Source organism: Xenopus tropicalis, chromosome 8 (genome assembly GCF_000004195.4).
Source record: "Xenopus tropicalis strain Nigerian chromosome 8, UCB_Xtro_10.0, whole genome shotgun sequence".
NCBI classification, from domain to species: Eukaryota; Metazoa; Chordata; class Amphibia; order Anura; family Pipidae; genus Xenopus; species Xenopus tropicalis.
The window spans coordinates 31,152,347-31,171,608 of NC_030684.2; the positions used below are offsets into that span (position 1 = coordinate 31,152,347).

The 19,262-nt window shown below is 44.8% G+C and overlaps 1 protein-coding gene across 3 annotated transcripts in view; it reads right to left on the minus strand.

The window, feature by feature from the left end:
- LOC101732742 overlaps positions 1 to 19,262 on the minus strand; it is a 147,657-nt gene that overhangs the window by 113,949 nt on the left and 14,446 nt on the right. Inside the window, exons 4-5 of one of the 3 annotated variants that reach the window (XM_031892117.1) lie at positions 12,432 to 12,644; positions 11,569 to 11,779 (exon numbers count right to left, since the gene is read on the minus strand). The exons of 1 other annotated variant lie outside the window; for it this stretch is intronic. In XM_031892117.1, the coding sequence (XP_031747977.1) occupies positions 11,569 to 11,779; positions 12,432 to 12,503 (283 nt within the window). In that variant the 5' untranslated portion in view covers positions 12,504 to 12,644. The remainder of the gene's footprint in view (positions 1 to 11,568; positions 11,780 to 12,431; positions 12,645 to 19,262) is intronic. One more of the 3 variants, XR_004219903.1, reaches the window with a different exon arrangement.

Below are 19,262 nucleotides of genomic sequence, written 5' to 3' on the forward strand. Positions count from 1 at the left end.
TGTAGAGAACTGCCACACTGAAAAGGACTATACATTCTATTTACACAGACATAATACTTATTGGAGAATAGATTATATTTTTATTTCCCATAATTCATTACAAGTCGTAAGCACTCAGACTCTCACTAGAATGTAGTTGGACCACTGGATGTAGCAGATTCTATAAAATTGTATGAAAATTCTAAAAAAAAAAATCCCCTCAAAGCTTCCACTTTAAAGAAATTTTTCTGCATTTTTGTGGGGTAAAAACACACAAAACAATACACTGACCCACCCAAAACAATATATTTTTGAGCTGTGGGGACACGTACTTATGTGTAACTTATGCATAACATCCATGAATCACATTGTGAATATATATATTTATAGCTCCAACCCTGGAAGGCTAAAGTTTACTGTTCTCGAGCATATTTAACATATAAAAAAGCTGAGACAGAGAGAAACGTTCTGGGATTACCCTTTAATTCACTGGCCATTTACCTTACTGGGATAAATGTATATGTGCCCCATCCATAGTACTAGTGCCCATATCAGCCTGGGATTTATTATGTTGCTTTGAAAAACTGTTCTTCCACTTCAGCTTATTCTTCAGCCCATTCTTAGCGCAGCCCATTTTCTAAACGCTTCTCCTCCTACAGGTTTAGGGGTACAACACTCAAACTCTCTCCACTTCTTCGCCCTATAGCGGAGCAGGCTGCTTGTGCTTTTCTAAGGGATCCCGGCCTCCGTCTTTTTGCGGCGCCGCTCTGAACACCCCAATATTTCCATTGACTTTGACAGGAAAGATTTTCAAACTGCTGCCACACTTACAGCTCTGAAGCTACACTCCCCAAACTTGAATAACATAATCATGGGGTCACCCCAAATGAAACAGCGACATTTGTTGGACAACTCAAAGTGGAAGGGGCCAACAGCGGCCAATCCAATTTCACCCATTGACTTTAATGGAGACATTTAAACTGCTTCCAATCTTAGAGCTCTGGAGCCAAACCTACCAAACTTGAATCACATAGTCAAGGGGGAAACCCAAATGAAAAGGCAATTTTTCTTGGGTGCCCAAAAGTGTACGGAGCTACCAACAGCCAATCAGATTTAATTCACTGAATTTCATTGTTTAACATTTAAAATACTGCCATTCTCACACTATTTATGCCAGAGACAAATGAAGCAGCATTTGTTTATCCCTTTCTGGTCGCTGGTACTGATGGTTGAAGCAAAAATAATCTAGCGAAATGTTTTTACCCAAATCTAACAATCATGTTGTTTCTGCTACATTGTTTCCCATTGCTTCACGACATGTGACTTCACTCCTAGAAATGTGACAGTTGGGTTTGTCCGTTGGTTGACTTTGTGGTGAGAGGTAAGTCTGAATCCCCTCTGAGAATTTTTTTGCCAAATAACCCTTATTTTAGCTAAAAAAAGATGGGAAATAGTTGGGTGATGCCCCCCTAGACTAGCGGATGTTGCTCCTCTCACAGATTTTAGTGAATTTGGAGAATTTTAGAGATGACATTAATCTTAGCGCTGGTTGGGAGACACAGACCCGGGATTTGGCAGTTTTGCAGTTCTGCAGCAAATACATATTTTTTTTTTGACTGGGGACCCCATAAACATTTGGAGGCCATACAATACATACATTTTTCCTCCCAGTATTGACAGGCTCCTTAGAGTTCTGCCCCTTTGCCCCGGGTATCTGCCCTGCTCTCATGTAGCAACCTTAACATTTAACTGAATCCATTTCAATACATTTTTCCTTGCAAAGCAAAGCAATTGGCACAGAAATGAATGGGGTTGATCTTTTCCCATCAGCCTGTACAACCCCCTAAAAGCACTGTGACACCAGGACCCACGCTTGGTTGGCAGCACTGTCCGGAGCCCTTCTTTGCACCAAACTTTTGTATCTCTCCCAATCAAATTCTTCATTCTATTAAAGCTTCTAATAATTGGTGCTACTGGTTATTTATAGAGCAGCAAACATATTCAGTAGCGCAGTACAACTGGGAGGGATACAGAAAGGGAACCCTAGTATATACTGCTATAAATGGCAGAGAGGATCACAAGAGCTCACAGTCTCTTCTCTCTCCTGAAATAGAGCGATTTGAGAGACTTGAGAAATAGAGCGATTTGAGAGACTTCCAGTGATTTGCAGCGACTCCTACCATCCTTGCGATATAGAAGAAGATACAGAAGAAGACACACAAAAGTCTTTTTAAAGACTACACCTTTTCTCCACAGCAGAAGAACAAGAAGAACCTGCCGGACCCATTGTGGTTCACCTGGTAAGGAACCAGCATTTTTCCCTCTGCAATATGTATTACATAGTAGATGAGGTTAAAAAAGAGGCACATCCATGGAGTTCTACCCCTAACTCTGATCTTTACTGTGTTTATTTGGGGTCTTTTAATTTGACATCTTTAGATTAACTCTAACCTTCCCAAATCTCTATTTTATATGACAGAGGCAGCAGAGATGGGCATGAGTGCCAGCAGCCGGCAGTACTACGAGTACCGCTATGGGAAGGTAAGCGCCCCTAGTGCTAATAAATACACATTGCTGTGGTATGTGGGCTAAGAAATTCTAATTATTATTACTGAGGATTAAAGAAAACCTGCTGGAGACCTTAATGTCTTCTTGTTTCCTGCATTTCTGTAGATCTCATGGTGGATCCCCCCTGATCGGGACATCTTCGAGATCAGGGATTTTGAAGATCCACGGGCGGGTCCCTATTTGGAGTGCATTAGGGACCAGATAAGAGGAGACATCAGGATGGCACTCTATGATCTGTGGATGGCCAGAGATTGTGTGAAGATCACAAAGTGGTGGCAATTTCGCCTGAAGGCCGACTTCCGAGGGGACTACAGGTACATCAAAGCCCACCTAAAGGACCTCTACAAAGACCTAGAGGCTATCAACAAGGTCATCCTGATGCGGAACAGCGAGAGATATTAAGGTGCAGTATAGAATCCATCCTTCTTTCCCTTTCTTCTTTCTATGCTGTTTGCTGAAATGGAAATATTCCCTAAATGATGGCTATTTTGTAATGGAAAGGGGCTGATGGATTGAAATCAATTGCAATTCTCAGATTTTGTGCAATGTGTGAAGCTCATGTAAGATGCCAACGTTGTGGGGAAAAATACCCACTTGTTCAGTGTTTTAATTTTGCTTCAGCGCCCGATTTGATATTAATGTGCCCCTAAGTGTAATAGGGTTTCTCCAGGGATATCGCTTGCTAAGGTATAAATAAGTTCTTTTGTTTGATTTTTGCAGGTGGCCCTCGGAACTAAAAGGCAAAAGGTGAAATCCGCCCAGATCCACCTTCTCTCCTATCAACCGCAATTCTACCAGCGGTGCCTGCACTCCCATCCGCTGTAATTCCACCAGCGGTGCCTGCACTCCCATCCACCGTAATTCCACCAGCGGTGCCTGCACTCCCATCCACCGTAATTCCACCAGCAGTGCCTGCACTCCCATCCGCTGTAATTCCACCAGCGGTGCCTGCACTCCCATCCACTGTAATTCCACCAGCGGTGCCTGCACTCCCATCCACTGTAATTCCACCAGCGGTGCCTGCACTCCCATCCACCGTAATTCCACCAGCGGTGCTCCCCCTTTCATCTAAAATATGGTTCATACACAAGAGCACCTTAAGGTGCTTGGTAAAAACTGCATTCCCTTTCCCACCATCCCTCAGACTGCAGGAGCCGGGGTCTGCAGGCTGCCTGGGGCCCAATGGAATGGTGTGTATGCTACCATATTCCCTTGTTTCCCTCACCCTGCTTCCCTTGATTATGGCAAGCAGGGTGAAGGCATTGATTCTGGGAGCAAATCCGATTGCCGTTAAGGAGTCAGGAAGGAATTTTTCCCTCTAATGAAGCAGATTGGCTCAAAGCTTCTCAGAGGTTTTTTTTGCCTTCCTCAGAATCAATGAAAAACACAATTTATTATTTTTACTATTAATAAAACTGTGATTTTCACAGATGAACCATCAAGCCGTGTGTGTGTGTCTTTATTCTGGGTATTGGGCTCATTTGGAAGGGGAAACACATAGAAGTTAATGAAGAAAGAAAGAGAAATGTACACATGTTGCTGCTTTATAAGAAACCCTGCTTTCCACTGTATGTGTCAGTCTGATTCCTTACACCCCCAGCACTTCAGTACGTGTGAGTGACACACACCAGTCCTCCAGCGGGTATGGCTGCTCCACCAAGCATTCTCACACCGGGCTAACGGGCTGAGCTTCTGTTAATAATGGCCATTCTTGGCATCCTCCCATCATTCCCCATCATGGCATTCAGCCCTGAGACCAAATCACTGAAGGGTAAAATGCACAACACAATATTCATTGGGCAGATAATAAAGGTGCCTGTGGGTACAAAACCTGCTCCTGTAGGGTTACTATGCAGCCATATTCCCTGGATACACAGAATATTGCCAGGTGAGCAGTAAAGCACAGAACCCACCCATTCCCTTTTCAAAATATATGGATCCCTAGTCCTGCCGGTGCCATCTGAACAAGGTGCAACTGAATGAGGCACCGGGAAGCAGCAGCCTGCATTTATTATACACCGGCTGAGAATCAGCCCCCCCTGGCAATAGCTTCAATGAACAGCGATACAACCCAAACCCAACTCTTTCACTTTTATGTGCCAGCGTTGCCCCCCTGTCCCATCTCTGCCCCAAACTGACACACAATTCTGTTACGTTACTTACTCAGTTTTAGAGAAGAGTAACACAATTACTGCTAGAAGTAAAGCTACAGAGGAGAAAGGGTTAATACTGTGCCACACGTGTGTATCCCAGTTTGTTACATGCTATTATTCCCATCATTTAGTTATGAAGAATAGCCCCCAGTAATGTACAGAGGGGTAACAGCACAGAGTGGGATCCGCTCTCTGCTTGCCAATAGCGTGCCAGGAATCAGCACCACTGCCAGATATTTGCAGCAATGGAAACGATATTAAACCCCAACGCTGCTCATATTCAGACAAAATCGCCGGTGCTGCTACCTATGGGATTCCCATTACTAGCCGGGCAGAGCAGTTTATATACGGCAGTACAAGCAGACAAACAAGTGCCCGTGCCCTGGGCCGAGCATAGATGGAGCACACAACTAACTACTTATACTTTATTGTAGTTTGGGGCGTGTTTTGGGGAGACCTGCACCTTTTTCAAGCATCCTGGCAACACTAAAATAAAGTCTAAGCAAGCAGCATTCACCTGCTCTGTGTGTGCTCCTTCCCAGTAATACTATGTACTATGTATATAAAACATTGCCTTAAGGTGGATGCAGGGTACTGGGAGTTGTAGCACCAAAGCCACTGGAGCTGCAGGACCATTCATGCGAGTTCCCCCAAGCACAGAAGGTTCCTGCACAGCAGCAGCGGAAGGTAACATAGGTTCAGCAGAACAAGATGGCGTCAGTAGGGCAAGATGTTACCCACCTGCGTACCCACCCATGTACAGCTTTGTTTGGGTAGCGCCATTGTACCCTGTGCAGGAGCTGAACTAAGGGTTTTACGGTAGTACTAATATTTCTATCCCATTCTTTTTCTCTCTTTCAAACCACTATTGGGATGCTAGGGAAACTGGACCTAGCAACTAGCTGTCTGCTGAAATTCTCCCTAAATATGAATGGCAGCGCCATGGGGCCCCCGAACAGTTTGATACTAAATGTATATAGGATTACCACTATACTGTACCCCTGATACCATCTTGCCTTACTATACTCACTATCCCACAGTTACACTCTGTTCCCCTGAGACCATCATGCCTTACTATACTCACTATCCCACAATCCCACAGTTACGCTCTGTACCCCGGATACCATTTTGCCTTACTATACTCACTATCCCACAGTTACACTCTGTACCCCTGAGACCATCTTGCCTTACTATACTCACTATCCCACAGTTATACTCTGTACCCCTGATACCATCTTGCCTTACTATACTCACTATCCCACAGTTACACTCTGTACCCCTGAGACCATCTTGCCTTACTATACTCACTATCCCACAGTTACACTCTGTACCCCTGAGACCATCTTGCCTTACTATACTCACTATCCAACAGTTACACTCTGTACCCCTGATACCATCTTGCCTTACTATACTCACTATCCTACAGTTACACTCTGTACCGCTGAGACCATCTTGCCTTACTATACTCACTATCCCACAGTTACACTCTGTACCCCTGATACCATCTTGCCTTACTATACTCACTATCCCACAGTTATACTCTGTACCCCTGATACCATCTTGCCTTACTATACTCACTATCCCACACTTACACTCTGTACCCCTGAGACCATCTTGCCTTACTATACTCAATATCCCACAGTTACACTCTGTACCCCTGATACCATCTTGCCTTACTATACTCACTATCCCACAGTTACACTCTGTACCCCTGATACCATCTTGCCTTACTATACTCACTATCCCACAGTTATACTCTGTACCCCTGATACCATCTTGCCTTACTATACTCACTATCCCACAGTTACACTCTGTACCCCTGACATCATCTTGTCTTACTATACTTAAGAGGTCATATGACTTAATTGGTACCTAATGTGGTTAATATGTACCTAATGGGGCTATAAAACATACAGGGAGCCATAGATACAGATAAGAGGGCAACCAACCTACTATATACTGTAAGTATCTACTGTACTGTAATGATTGGAAGGAAGTAGAATATTGCTTTGCTCCAAAGGCCACAATGCAACAGCATGGCTAAAGCCCCTTCAGCAGCTCCGTATTATAATTATTCTTATTCTCTATAGCCGAACAGTCCCTCACTCTGCTGTGCTGTAACTATGCTAACTGTTCAGCAATAGCGACTAAGGATAATGAGAATACGGAGCTGCTGAAGCACAGATGGGTCAGTGAGCTCTAAAGAGAAATATGTGAGCCATAATGCGTCCCGCTCCCACTTTAATATGCCTTTCCCAGTGCCCCCTGTTTCTCACCCCAATGGACTATGTGCCCAAAACCCCATAGCCAGTTTATTTGCAGTGCCAACATCATGTATAATGCCCACAGGGCACATAGCCAGTTTATATGCATTGCCAACATCATGTATAATGCCCACAGGGCACACAGCCAGTATTTATGCAGTGCCAACATTATGTATAATGCCCACAGAGCACACAGCCAGTATATATGCAGCGCCAACATCATGTATAATGCCCACAGGGCACACAGCCAGTAAATATGCCGTGCCAACATCATGTATAATGCCCACAGGGCACACAGCCAGTATATATGCAGCGCCAACATCATGTATAATGCCCACAGGGAACACAGCCAGTATATATGCCGTGCCAACATCATGTATAATGCCCACAGGGAACACAGCCAGTATATATGCAGTGCCAACATCATGTATAATGCCCACAGGGAACGCAGTTAGTATATATGCAGTGCCAATACCATCTATAATGCCCGCAGGGGACACAGCCAGTACATATGCAGTGCCAACATCATGTATAATGCCCACAGGGCACACAGCCAGTATATATGCAGTGCTAACATCATATATAATGCCCAAAGGGCTCACAGCCAGTATATATGCAGTGCTAACATCATATATAATGCCCAAAGGGCTCACAGCCAGTATATATGCAGTGCCAACATCATGTATAATGCCCACAGGGCACACAGTCAGTATATATGCAGCGCCAACATCATGCATAATGCCCACAGGGCACACAGCCAGTATATATGCAGTGCCAACATCATGTATAATGCCAACAGGGCACACAGCCAGTATATATGCAGTGCCAACATCATGCATAATGCCCACAGGGCACACAGCCAGTATATATGCAGCGCCAACATCATGTATAATGCCAACAGGGCACACAGCCAGTATATATGCAGCGCCAACATCATGCATAATGCCCACAGGGCACACAGCCAGTATATATGCAGCGCCAACATTATGTATAATGCCAACAGGGCACACAGCCAGTATATATGCAGTGCCAACATCATGTATAATGCCCACAGGACACATAGCCAGTATATATGCAGTGCCAACATCATGTATAATGCCCACAGGGCACACAGTCAGTATATATGCAGTGCCAACATCATGCATAATGCCCACAGGGCACACAGCTAGTATATATGCAGCGCCAACATCATGTATAATGCCCGCAGGGCACAAAGCCGGTATATATGCAGTGCCAACATCATGTATAATGCCCACAGGACACATAGCCAGTATATATGCAGTGCCAACATCATGTATAATGCCCACAGGGCACACAGTCAGTATATATGCAGCGCCAACATCATGCATAATGCCCACAGGGCACACAGCTAGTATATATGCAGCGCCAACATCATGTATAATGCCAACAGGGCACACAGCCAGTATATATGCAGTGCCAATACCATCTATAATGCCCGCAGGGGACACAGCCAGTATATATGCAGTGCCAACATCATGTATAATGCCCACAGGGCACACAGCCAGTATATCTGTAGTGCCAACATCATGTATAATTCCCACAGGGCACACAGCCAGTATATATGCAGTACCAACATCATATATAATGCCCACAGGGCACACAGCCGGTATATATGCAGTGCCAACATCATCTATAATGCCCGCAGGGCACAAAGCCGGTATATATGCAGTGCCAACATCATGTATAATGCCCACAGGACACATAGCCAGTATATATGCAGTGCCAACATCATGTATAATGCCCACAGGGCACACAGTCAGTATATATGCAGCGCCAACATCATTCATAATGCCCACAGGGCACACAGCTAGTATATATGCAGCGCCAACATCATGTATAATGCCAACAGGGCACACAGCTAGTATATATGCAGCGCCAACATCATGTATAATGCTCACAGGGCACACAGACGGTATATATGCAGTGCCAACATCATGTATAAAGCCCACAGGGGACACAGCTAGTATATATGCAGTGCCAACATCATGTATAAAGCCCACAGGGCACACAGACGGTATATATGCAGTGCCAACATCATGTATAATGCCCACAGGGCACACAGCCAGTATATATGCAGCGCCAACATCATGCATAATGCCCACAGGGCACACAGCTAGTATATATGCAGCGCCAACATCATGTATAATGCCAAAAGGGCACACAGCTAGTATATATGCAGTGCCAACATCATGTATAATGCCCACAGGGCACACAGCTAGTATATATGCAGCGCCAACATCATGTATAATGCCAACAGGGCACACAGCCAGTATATATGCAGCGCCAACATCATGCATAATGCCCACAGGGCACACAGCCAGTATATATGCAGTGCCAACATCATGCATAATGCCCACAGGGCACACAGCCAGTATATATGCAGTGCCAACATCATGCATAATGCCCACAGGGCACACAGCTAGTATATATGCAGCGCCAACATCATGCATAATGCCCACAGGGCACACAGCCAGTATATATGCAGCACCAACATCATGCATAATGCCCACAGGGCACACAGCCAGTATATATGCAGTGCCAACATCATGTATAAAGCCCACAGGGCACACAGTCAGTATATATGCAGTGCCAACATCATGTATAAAGCCCACAGGGCACACAGTCAGTATATATGCAGCGCCAACATCATGCATAATGCCCACAGGGCACACAGCCAGTATATATGCAGTGCCAACATCATGTATAAAGCCCACAGGGCACACAGTCAGTATATATGCAGCGCCAACATCATGCATAATGCCCACAGGGCACACAGCTAGTATATATGCAGTGCCAACATCATGTATAAAGCCCACAGGGCACACAGTCAGTATATATGCAGCGCCAACATCATGTATAATGCCCACAGGGGACACAGACGGTATATATGCAGTGCCAACATCATGTATAATGCTCACAGGGCACACAGACGGTATATATGCAGTGCCAACATCATGTATAATGCCCACAGGGGACACAGTTAGTATATATGCAGTGCCAACATCATGTATAATGCCCACAGGGGACACAGTTAGTATATATGCAGTGCCAACATCATGTATAAAGCCCACAGGGCACACAGACGGTATATATGCAGTGCCAACATCATGTATAAAGCCCACAGGACACACAGCCAGTATATATGCAGTGCCAACATCATATATAATGCCCACAGGGCACACAGGCGGTATATATGCAGTGCCAACATCATATATAATGCCCACAGGGCACACAGACGGTATATATGCAGTGCCAACATCATGTATAAAGCCCACAGGGCACACAGCTGGTATATATGCATTGCCAACATCATCTATAAAGCCCACAGGGCACACAGCTGGTATATATGCTAAAATCTGGTGGACATCTACAATGGAAAAATTGACCGCACTCATCCACCACAAAATGGACATATATGAAAAAATATGGACACCCTGGACCGAAAACCAAAACAATCGACCAACTAACCATATCTAAAAACGGACAATGCCAAGGGAAAATCCCAGACGCTACCTAAATAAAAGGAAAAAAAGAGAAAAGAAAAAAGACCACCCAGATGAAAACGGCAAGGCGAGAGTCCAAACCCCCCCCTTTACTTCTAACCCTCTATCCAACCCCTATTCTACTTTCTTTAACCCCCGTTGTTCCACATATTTTGTATGCATCCTACTTTGTTGTAAAACAACTAATAAAAACAAAGTTTAAAAAAAAAAAAAAAAAAAAAAAGCCACTTTGAGTAAAGTTTTGTAAAATGGCCCCCCCTGGACCTGCTCCAGAAAAACCACTATTTTTCAACTGCCCCATCGGTGATTGGGGTACACAGACTATTGCATGTGTCAGTTGGATCTCCCCCTCTGCTCTACATTTTGCAGCAAGTAGTCTGTAGGAACCTGAGCCCCTTCTCCCAAGGATTCTCCCTTCGTAAAGGATTCGGCCCAATACCGAACCCAATCCTAATTAGCATATGTTAATTAGGGTTTGGAAGGGTTAAATCTCAAAAAAATTTCTGCTTCCGTGTTTACATGTAAAAAATCACATGATTTTTCGGATTCGCATTTGGTCCGGCCAGGAACGTGGATTCGGCTGAATCTAAATCCTGCTGAAAAAGGCAGAATCTTGGTTGAATACTGAATCCTAGATTCGGTGCATCCCTAGAAAATACTGCCCTGATAGAAGGTGCCCAACACATGGGTATCATCTAGCATTTTAACCTTTTTGTGTTCTTACTGACATTCTATTCTAAACATTTACTAGATGTATGTGGGCAACAGAAAGAGTAGAGCCGTACCAATTTAGCAAGAAGTCTCACAATCTGAGAAGCACTGAGCCTTCCTAATATTACCTAAGGGATATACAATCTGAGCTGTAATTAGCATCGTTGTATGCCCATTAAACTGCTCCCAGATGTCTCTTTCTTGGAAATAATCCTTTGCCTAAATGGCTTACATGATCAATACCTCCCCCACCGATCAGATAATCCTGGTGCTGGATTTTGTTCCCCAATCTCTACAGATTTCCGTGCGTCATATGATTTGTCAGGAATCTATATTTGCCCAGGCAGCAAACACAGCAATATCGCTCACCTTTTTTAGCTGAGGAAGAACGCCTAACGGGCAAAACAGAGCCAGGCACCCCGCCGAGCTTTAGGCCTCCATTGCCTGCTGTAATCTGCTTCTTCTTGTGCTTGTGCCGTTTTAGCTGGTGTGCAGCCAGGGCTAGGGCGACCGTACCAAGAGCTGAGGCAAAAAGGACCTTTCGAAGACCAGGAGACAGCCTGAGTTGCAAGAATGTGGACTGCAAAGACAAACAATATATAGATTCATTATAATAACCAGCTATGGATTTTGGAAAATAATAAATGTGTCTTGTGACTTTGTGGCAAACATGACAAGGGTACTTCAAGGTCAAAGCTCCTAATGCCTTCCCACCCCAAGCATTCAGAAAGCAACAGCCTGAAATTATTATAGTTTTAAGTATCTGAAAGGGTCACAAAATGCAACTAAGTCAACTGTGCGGCCCAGCCTACGCCAGAAAACTGGGTGACATAAATGTACACAGACGAATACAAAAGCGAACATAATCAGGGACATCTGGCTTGTGTGTCCAAAATAATGTGCCAAATAGTGTAGTGCTAGGGGCCCCCATGTCCTGCCTCTCCTATATGTACTTCTGCCTCAGGGAACTGCTCGCAAATTCACCTGATTTGTTGCAGTTGGTAACTCTGCTTGCATGTTAGCCCCTATGTCGGTGTTTTGTGCCAAAATTAGAATTGTTATTATCGATAGTGTTCCCAAATCTCCAGCTTTCAAATCCAGAACCCCCCTTGTAATTTGCATGGGGGATACGAGTGCCATTTATCATTTCGCTTTCTCTTTCTGTACATCAGCAAACACAAAGCCTTATCTAATCCAGAAATCGAATGCGTGCCAAGAGAATGCAGACTTACCTGTCCAAAGGTTGTGTCCAAAAACAATGGTATCTCTGCTACCGTCATGGCAAGGGCCTGAATGATGGACATCCCCTCTGCTCTCTGAAACGCCAAGGAAGCTAACTTAAACAAGATTTTTTTTCTTTTTATTTCAGAGCAGTAGCAGTAGTGTTATCCTTTTGGTCTCGCTAAGGCAAAGAACGTGGCACCTTCATGTGTCCCATCTTCCACCTGGAAACAAAGAAAAAACCATTTCTGGTTATATATTGAACGCATTACGTAAATGTGTGTGTATATATATATATATTCATGTAAATGCAGCCACTTGCTTTGACCTCTGCAGTTTCCAGGAGATGGGGTGCAGTGACAAAACTAAGGATGCACAAAACCACTACAATACCATATTGATCACTAGTGGCTCAACGGTTAGTATATTGCCTTGTAGTGCTGGGGGTTTGATTTTAACCTGGGCAATAACTGCAAGAAGTTATATAATCTCTCTTCATTCCTAAACTGGCAATCTGTGGGTTCTGGCAAATGCCAGAGGGGCTTCTGTAAGATGCCATAGACTGTCACTATTTATTGGGCCTGTGGGGCTGTTTTTATTTTGAATCCCAATCCAGACCTGTCTCTGTGTGTTTCCTCAGGGCACTCTGCTTTCCTCCCACACCCCCAAAATATACTGGATGGCTAAATGGCCCTTGATAAAACTGACCCTAATATAATAAGGACTTTATAACTAGGGCAATGGTTGGCAAACTGTGGGTCTTGAGCCACAAGCGGCTCTTAAGCCCCTTGAATTTGGCTCTTCCAGGTGCGGGTTCGCACATACAGCCATATATTTATTTAGCCCCCTCTTTCTACCACGTGTACCTGTACCAGCATTACTGTGTAGCCATATATTTATTTAGCCCCCACTCTCTGCCCCGTGTCCTGTGCCAGCATCCAGCATTAGTGTGTAGCCATATATTTATTTAGCCCCCACTTTCTACCCCGTGTACCGGTACCAGCATTAATGTGTGTAGCCATATATTTATTTAGCCCCCACTTTCTACCCCGTGTACCTGTACCAGCATTAGTGTGTAGCCATATATTTATTTAGCCCCCACTTTCTGCCCTGTGTACCTGTGCCAGCATCCAGCATTAGTGTGTAGCCATATATTTATTTAGCCCCCACTTTCTGCCCCGTGTACCTGTGCCAGAATCAAGCATTAGTGTGTAGCCATATATTTATTTAGCCCCCACTTTCTGCCCCGTGTACCTGTGCCAGCATCCAGCATTAGTGTGTAGCCATATATTTATTTAGCCCCCACTTTCTGCCCCGTGTACCTGTGCCAGAAACAAGCATTAGTGTGTAGCCATATATTAAGTTAGCCCCCACTTTCTGGCCCGTGTACCTGTGCCAGCATCCAGCATTAGTGTGTAGCCATATATTTATCTAGCCCCCACTTTCTGTCCCGTGTACCTGTGCCAGCATCCAGCATTAGTGTGTAGCCATATATTTATCTAGCCCCCACTTTCTGTCCCGTGTACCTGTGCCAGCATCCAGCATTAGTGTGTAGCCATATATTTATTTAGTCCCCACTTTCTGCCCCGTGTACCTGTGCCAGCATCCAGCATTAGTGTGTAGCCATATATTTATCTAGCCCCCACTTTCTGTCCCGTGTACCTGTGCCAGCATCCAGCATTAGTGTGTAGCCATATATTTATTTAGTCCCCACTTTCTGCCCCGTGTACCTGTGCCAGCATCCAGCATTAGTGTGTAGCCATATATTTATCTAGCCCCCACTTTCTGCCCCGTGTACCTGTGCCAGCATCCAGCATTAGTGTGTAGCCATATATTTATTTACCCCCCACTTTCTGCCCCGTGTACCTGTGCCAGCATCCAGCATTAGTGTGTAGCCATATATTTATTTAGCCCCCACTTTCTGCCCCGTGTACCTGTGCCAGAATCCAGCATTAGTGTGTAGCCATATATTTATTTACCCACACTTTCTGCCCCGTGTACCTGTGTCAGAATCCAGCATTAGTGTGTAGCCATATATTTATCTAGCCCCCACTTTCTGTCCCGTGTACCTGTGCCAGCATCCAGCATTAGTGTGTAGCCATATATTTATTTAGTCCCCACTTTCTGCCCCGTGTACCTGTGCCAGCATCCAGCATTAGTGTGTAGCCATATATTTATCTAGCCCCCACTTTCTGCCCCGTGTACCTGTGCCAGCATTAGTGTGTAGCCATATATTTATTTACCCCCACTTTCTGCCCCGTGTACCTGTGCCAGCATCCAGCATTAGTGTGTAGCCATATATTTATTTAGCCCCCACTTTCTGCCCCGTGTACCTGTGCCAGAATCCAGCATTAGTGTGTAGCCATATATTTATTTAGCCCCCACTTTCTGCCCCGTGTCCTGTGCCAGCATCCAGCATTAGTGTGTAGCCATATATTTATTTAGCCCCCACTTTCTATCCCGTGTACCTGTGCCAGTATGCAGCATTAGTGTGTAGCCATATATTTATTTAGCCCCCACTTTCTATCCCGTGTACCTGTGCCAGTATGCAGCATTAGTGTGTAGCCATATATTTATTTAGCCCCCACTTTTTATCCCGTGTACCTGTGCCAGCATCCAGCATTAGTGTGTAGCCATATATTTATTTAGCCCCCACTTTCTATCCCATGTACCTGTGCCAGTATGCAGCATTAGTGTGTAGCCATATATTTATTTAGCCCCCACTTTCTGCCCCGTGTACCTGTGCCAGCATCCAGCATTAGTGTGTAGCCATATATTTATTTAGCCCCCACTTTCCATCCTGTGTACCTGTGACAGCATCAAGCATTAGTGTGTAGCCATATATTTATTTAGCCCCCACTTTCTGCCCCGTGTACCTGTGCCAGCATCCAGCATTAGTGTGTAGCCATATATTTATTTAGCCCCCACTTTCTATCCCGTGTACCTGTGCAAGCATCAAGCATTAGTGTGTAGCCATATATTTATTTAGCCCCCACTTTCTATCCCGTGTACCTGTGCAAGCATCAAGCATTAGTGTGTAGCCATATATTTATTTAGCCCCCACTTTCTATCCCGTGTACCTGTGCAAGCATCAAGCATTAGTGTGTAGCCATATATTTATTTAGCCCCCACTTTCTATCCCGTGTACCTGTGCCAGTATGCAGCATTAGTGTGTAGCCATATATTTATTTAGCCCCCACTTTCTATCCCGTGTACCTGTGCCAGTATGCAGCATTAGTGTGTAGCCATATATTTATTTAGCCCCCACTTTCTATCCCGTGTACCTGTGCCAGCATCCAGCATTAGTGTGTAGCCATATATTTATTTAGCCCCCACTTTCCATCCTGTGTACCTGTGCCAGCATCCAGCATTAGTGTGTAGCCATATATTTATTTAGCCCCCACTTTCTGCCCCGTGTACCTGTGCCAGCATCCAGCATTAGTGTGTAGCCATATATTTATTTACCCCCACTTTCTGCCCCGTGTACCTGTGCCAGCATCCAGCATTAGTGTGTAGCCGTATATTTATTTAGCCCCCACTTTCTGCCCCGTGTACCTGTGCCAGAATCCAGCATTAGTGTGTAGCCATATATTTATTTAGCCCCCACTTTCTGCCCCGTGTACCTGTGCCAGCATCAAGCATTAGTGTGTAGCCATATATTTATTTAGCCCCCACTTTCTATCCCGTGTACCTGTGCCAGCATCCAGCATTAGTGTGTAGCCATATATTTATTTAGCCCCCACTTTCTATCCCGTGTACCTGTGCAAGCATCCAGCATTAGTGTGTAGCCATATATTTATTTAGCCCCCACTTTCTATCCCGTGTACCTGTGCAAGCATCAAGCATTAGTGTGTAGCCATATATTTATTTAGCCCCCACTTTCCATCCCGTGTACCTGTGCCAGCATCCAGCATTGCTGTGTAGCCATATATTTATTTAACCCCCACTTTCTGCCCCGTGTACCTGTGCCAGCATCCAGCATTAGTGTGTAGCCATATATTTATTTAGCCCCCACTTTCTGCCCCATGTACCTGTGCCAGCATCAAGCATTAGTGTGTAGCCTTATATTTATTTAGCCCCCACTTTCTGCCCCGTGTACCTGTGTTAGCATCATTCATTAGTGTGTAGCCATATATTTATTTAGCCCCCACTTTCTGCCCCGTGTACCTGTGTTAGCATCATTCATTAGTGTGTAGCCATATATTTATTTAGCCCCCACTTTCCATCCAGTGTACCTGTGCCAGCATCCAGCATTAGTGTGTAGCCATATATTTATTTAGCCCCCACTTTCTGCCCCGTGTACCTGTGTTAGCATCATTCATTAGTGTGTAGCCATATATTTATTTAGCCCCCACTTTCTGCCCCGTGTACCTGTGTTAGCATCATGCATTAGTGTGTAGCCATATATTTATTTAGCCCCCACTTTCCATCCAGTGTACCTGTGCCAGCATCCAGCATTAGTGTGTAGCCATATATTTATTTAGCCCCCACATTATGCCCCGTGTACCTGTGTTAGCATCCAGCATTAGTGTGTAGCCATATATTTATTTAGCCCCCACTATCTGCCCCGTGTACCTGTGCCAGCATCCAGCATTAGTGTGTAGCCATATATTTATTTAGCCCCCACTATCTGCCCCGTGTACCTGTGCCAGCATCCAGCATAAGTGTGTAGCCATATATTTATTTAGCCCCCACTTTCCTTTCTGTGTACCTGCGCCAAGAAAAAGCATTACTGTGTAGCCATATAATTATTTAGCCCCCACTTTCTGCCCCGTGTACCTGTGCCAGCATCCAGCATTAATGTGTTGCCATATATTTATTTAGCCCCCCACTTTCTGCCCCGTGTACCTGTGCCAGCATCCAGCATTAGTGTGTAGCCATATATTTATTTAGCCCCCACTTTCCATCCCGTGTACCTGTGCCAGCATCCAGCATTGCTGTGTAGCCATATATTTATTTAGCCCCCACTTTCTATCCCGTGTACCTGTGCCAGCATCCAGCATTAGTGTGTAGCCATATATTTATTTAGCCCCCACTCTCTGCCCCGTGTACCTGTGCCAGCATTCAGCATTAGTGTGTAGCCATATATTTATTTAGCCCCCACTCTCTGCCCCGTGTACCTGTGCCAGCATTCAGCATTAGTGTGTAGCCATATATTTATTTAGCCCCCACTTTCTGCCCCATGTACCTGTGCCAGCATCAAGCATTAGTGTGTAGCCTTATATTTATTTAGCCCCCACTTTCTGCCCCGTGTACCTGTGCCTGCATTCAGCATTAGTGTGTAGCCATATATTTATTTAGCCCCCACTTTCTGCCCCGTGTACCTGTGCAAGCATCCAGCATTAGTGTGTAGCCATATATTTATTTAGCCCCCACTTTCTGCCCCGTGTACCTGTGCCAGCATCCAGCATTAGTGTGTAGCCATATATTTATTTAGCCCCCACTTTCTGCCCCGTGTACCTGTGCCAGCATTCAGCATTAGTGTGTAGCCATATATTTATTTAGCCCCCACTTTCTGTCCCGTGTACCTGTGCCAGCATCCAGCATTAGTGTGTAGCCATATATTTATTTAGCCCCCACTTTCTGTCCCGTGTACCTGTGCCAGAATCCAGCATTAGTGTGTAGCCATATATTTATTTAGCCCCCACTTTCTGCCCCGTGTACCTGTGCCAGCATCCAGCATTAGTGTGTAGCCATATATTTATTTAGCCCCCACTTTCTGCCCCGTGTACCTGTGCCAGCATTCAGCATTAGTGTGTAGCCATATATTTATTTAGCCCCCACTTTCTGCCCCGTGTACCTGTGCCAGCACCCAGCATTAGTGTGTAGCCATATATTTATTTAGCCCCCACTTTCTGCCCCGTGTGCCTGTGCCAGCATCCAGCATGGGAAGACAATAAGAAAGTCTATGTAGAACTATGTTCTTTAGATAATGAGTGAGGATTGGAGTTCAGTCCTGGGAAAGACATGGAGAAAATGGGAGAAAAGTAAAAAGCTACTGAACTATGACAACAGGTAGGAGTGCAGGTATGGGATCTGTTATCCAGAATGATCAGGACCTGGGGTGTTCTGGATTAGGGATCTTTTTGTAGTTTGGATCTCCATGCTTCAAGTCTACTATAAAATCCTTATCACAGTGGTAATATAAATGAGAAATTAGTAACTCTTTCCTATTTTGGCAGTTTTTATGTGGTTGACCTATGGCACACTAGAGATGTTCGGGTCAGGACCCTAACCCACAAAATGTTGCCATTGTAGGACTCACACCCAACCCGTACCTGCTTCTTTCTGCTCTGTATGTGATTAAGATTGTACTTCCCTGTCTGAACCCCCAATGGTTGCCCAAATTTCAACCCAACCCCGCCTGATCTAAAGGTAAACCCAAACATGGCGGGTCAATGTGAACATCCTTATGGCACACATCATTACTGATTTCTCCCCAGCAAAACCCTTGTACTCTTTCAGTGTAGTCCTCATTAAGGTCCCTCTGGGAAGCCTCTTTTGCTTGGACCATGGCTGAATCCTAACTGTGCATAAGCGTAATCAGACTTATTTGTTAAGGGGTTATCACTCACACCGATAGTGACAAAATTGAATAATATAAGGAGGAAAAATAAATGGCACCGTGGATAAAAGAACTGAAAAACCTTTGAAGAGACAAGGTTGTTTTGTGCCTAGCATATTATTTTGATGCCCTTGAATGTTGATATGCCATCAAGCATGGCATTTTTGGATCAAATTCTTGCTTTATTCATGCTATATCACAGTCGTACAGTGTTAGCACCAAGGATTTGAGAATTCTTTGAATAAAGGTCCTATACAAGCATGGCTTGGACTGGGTT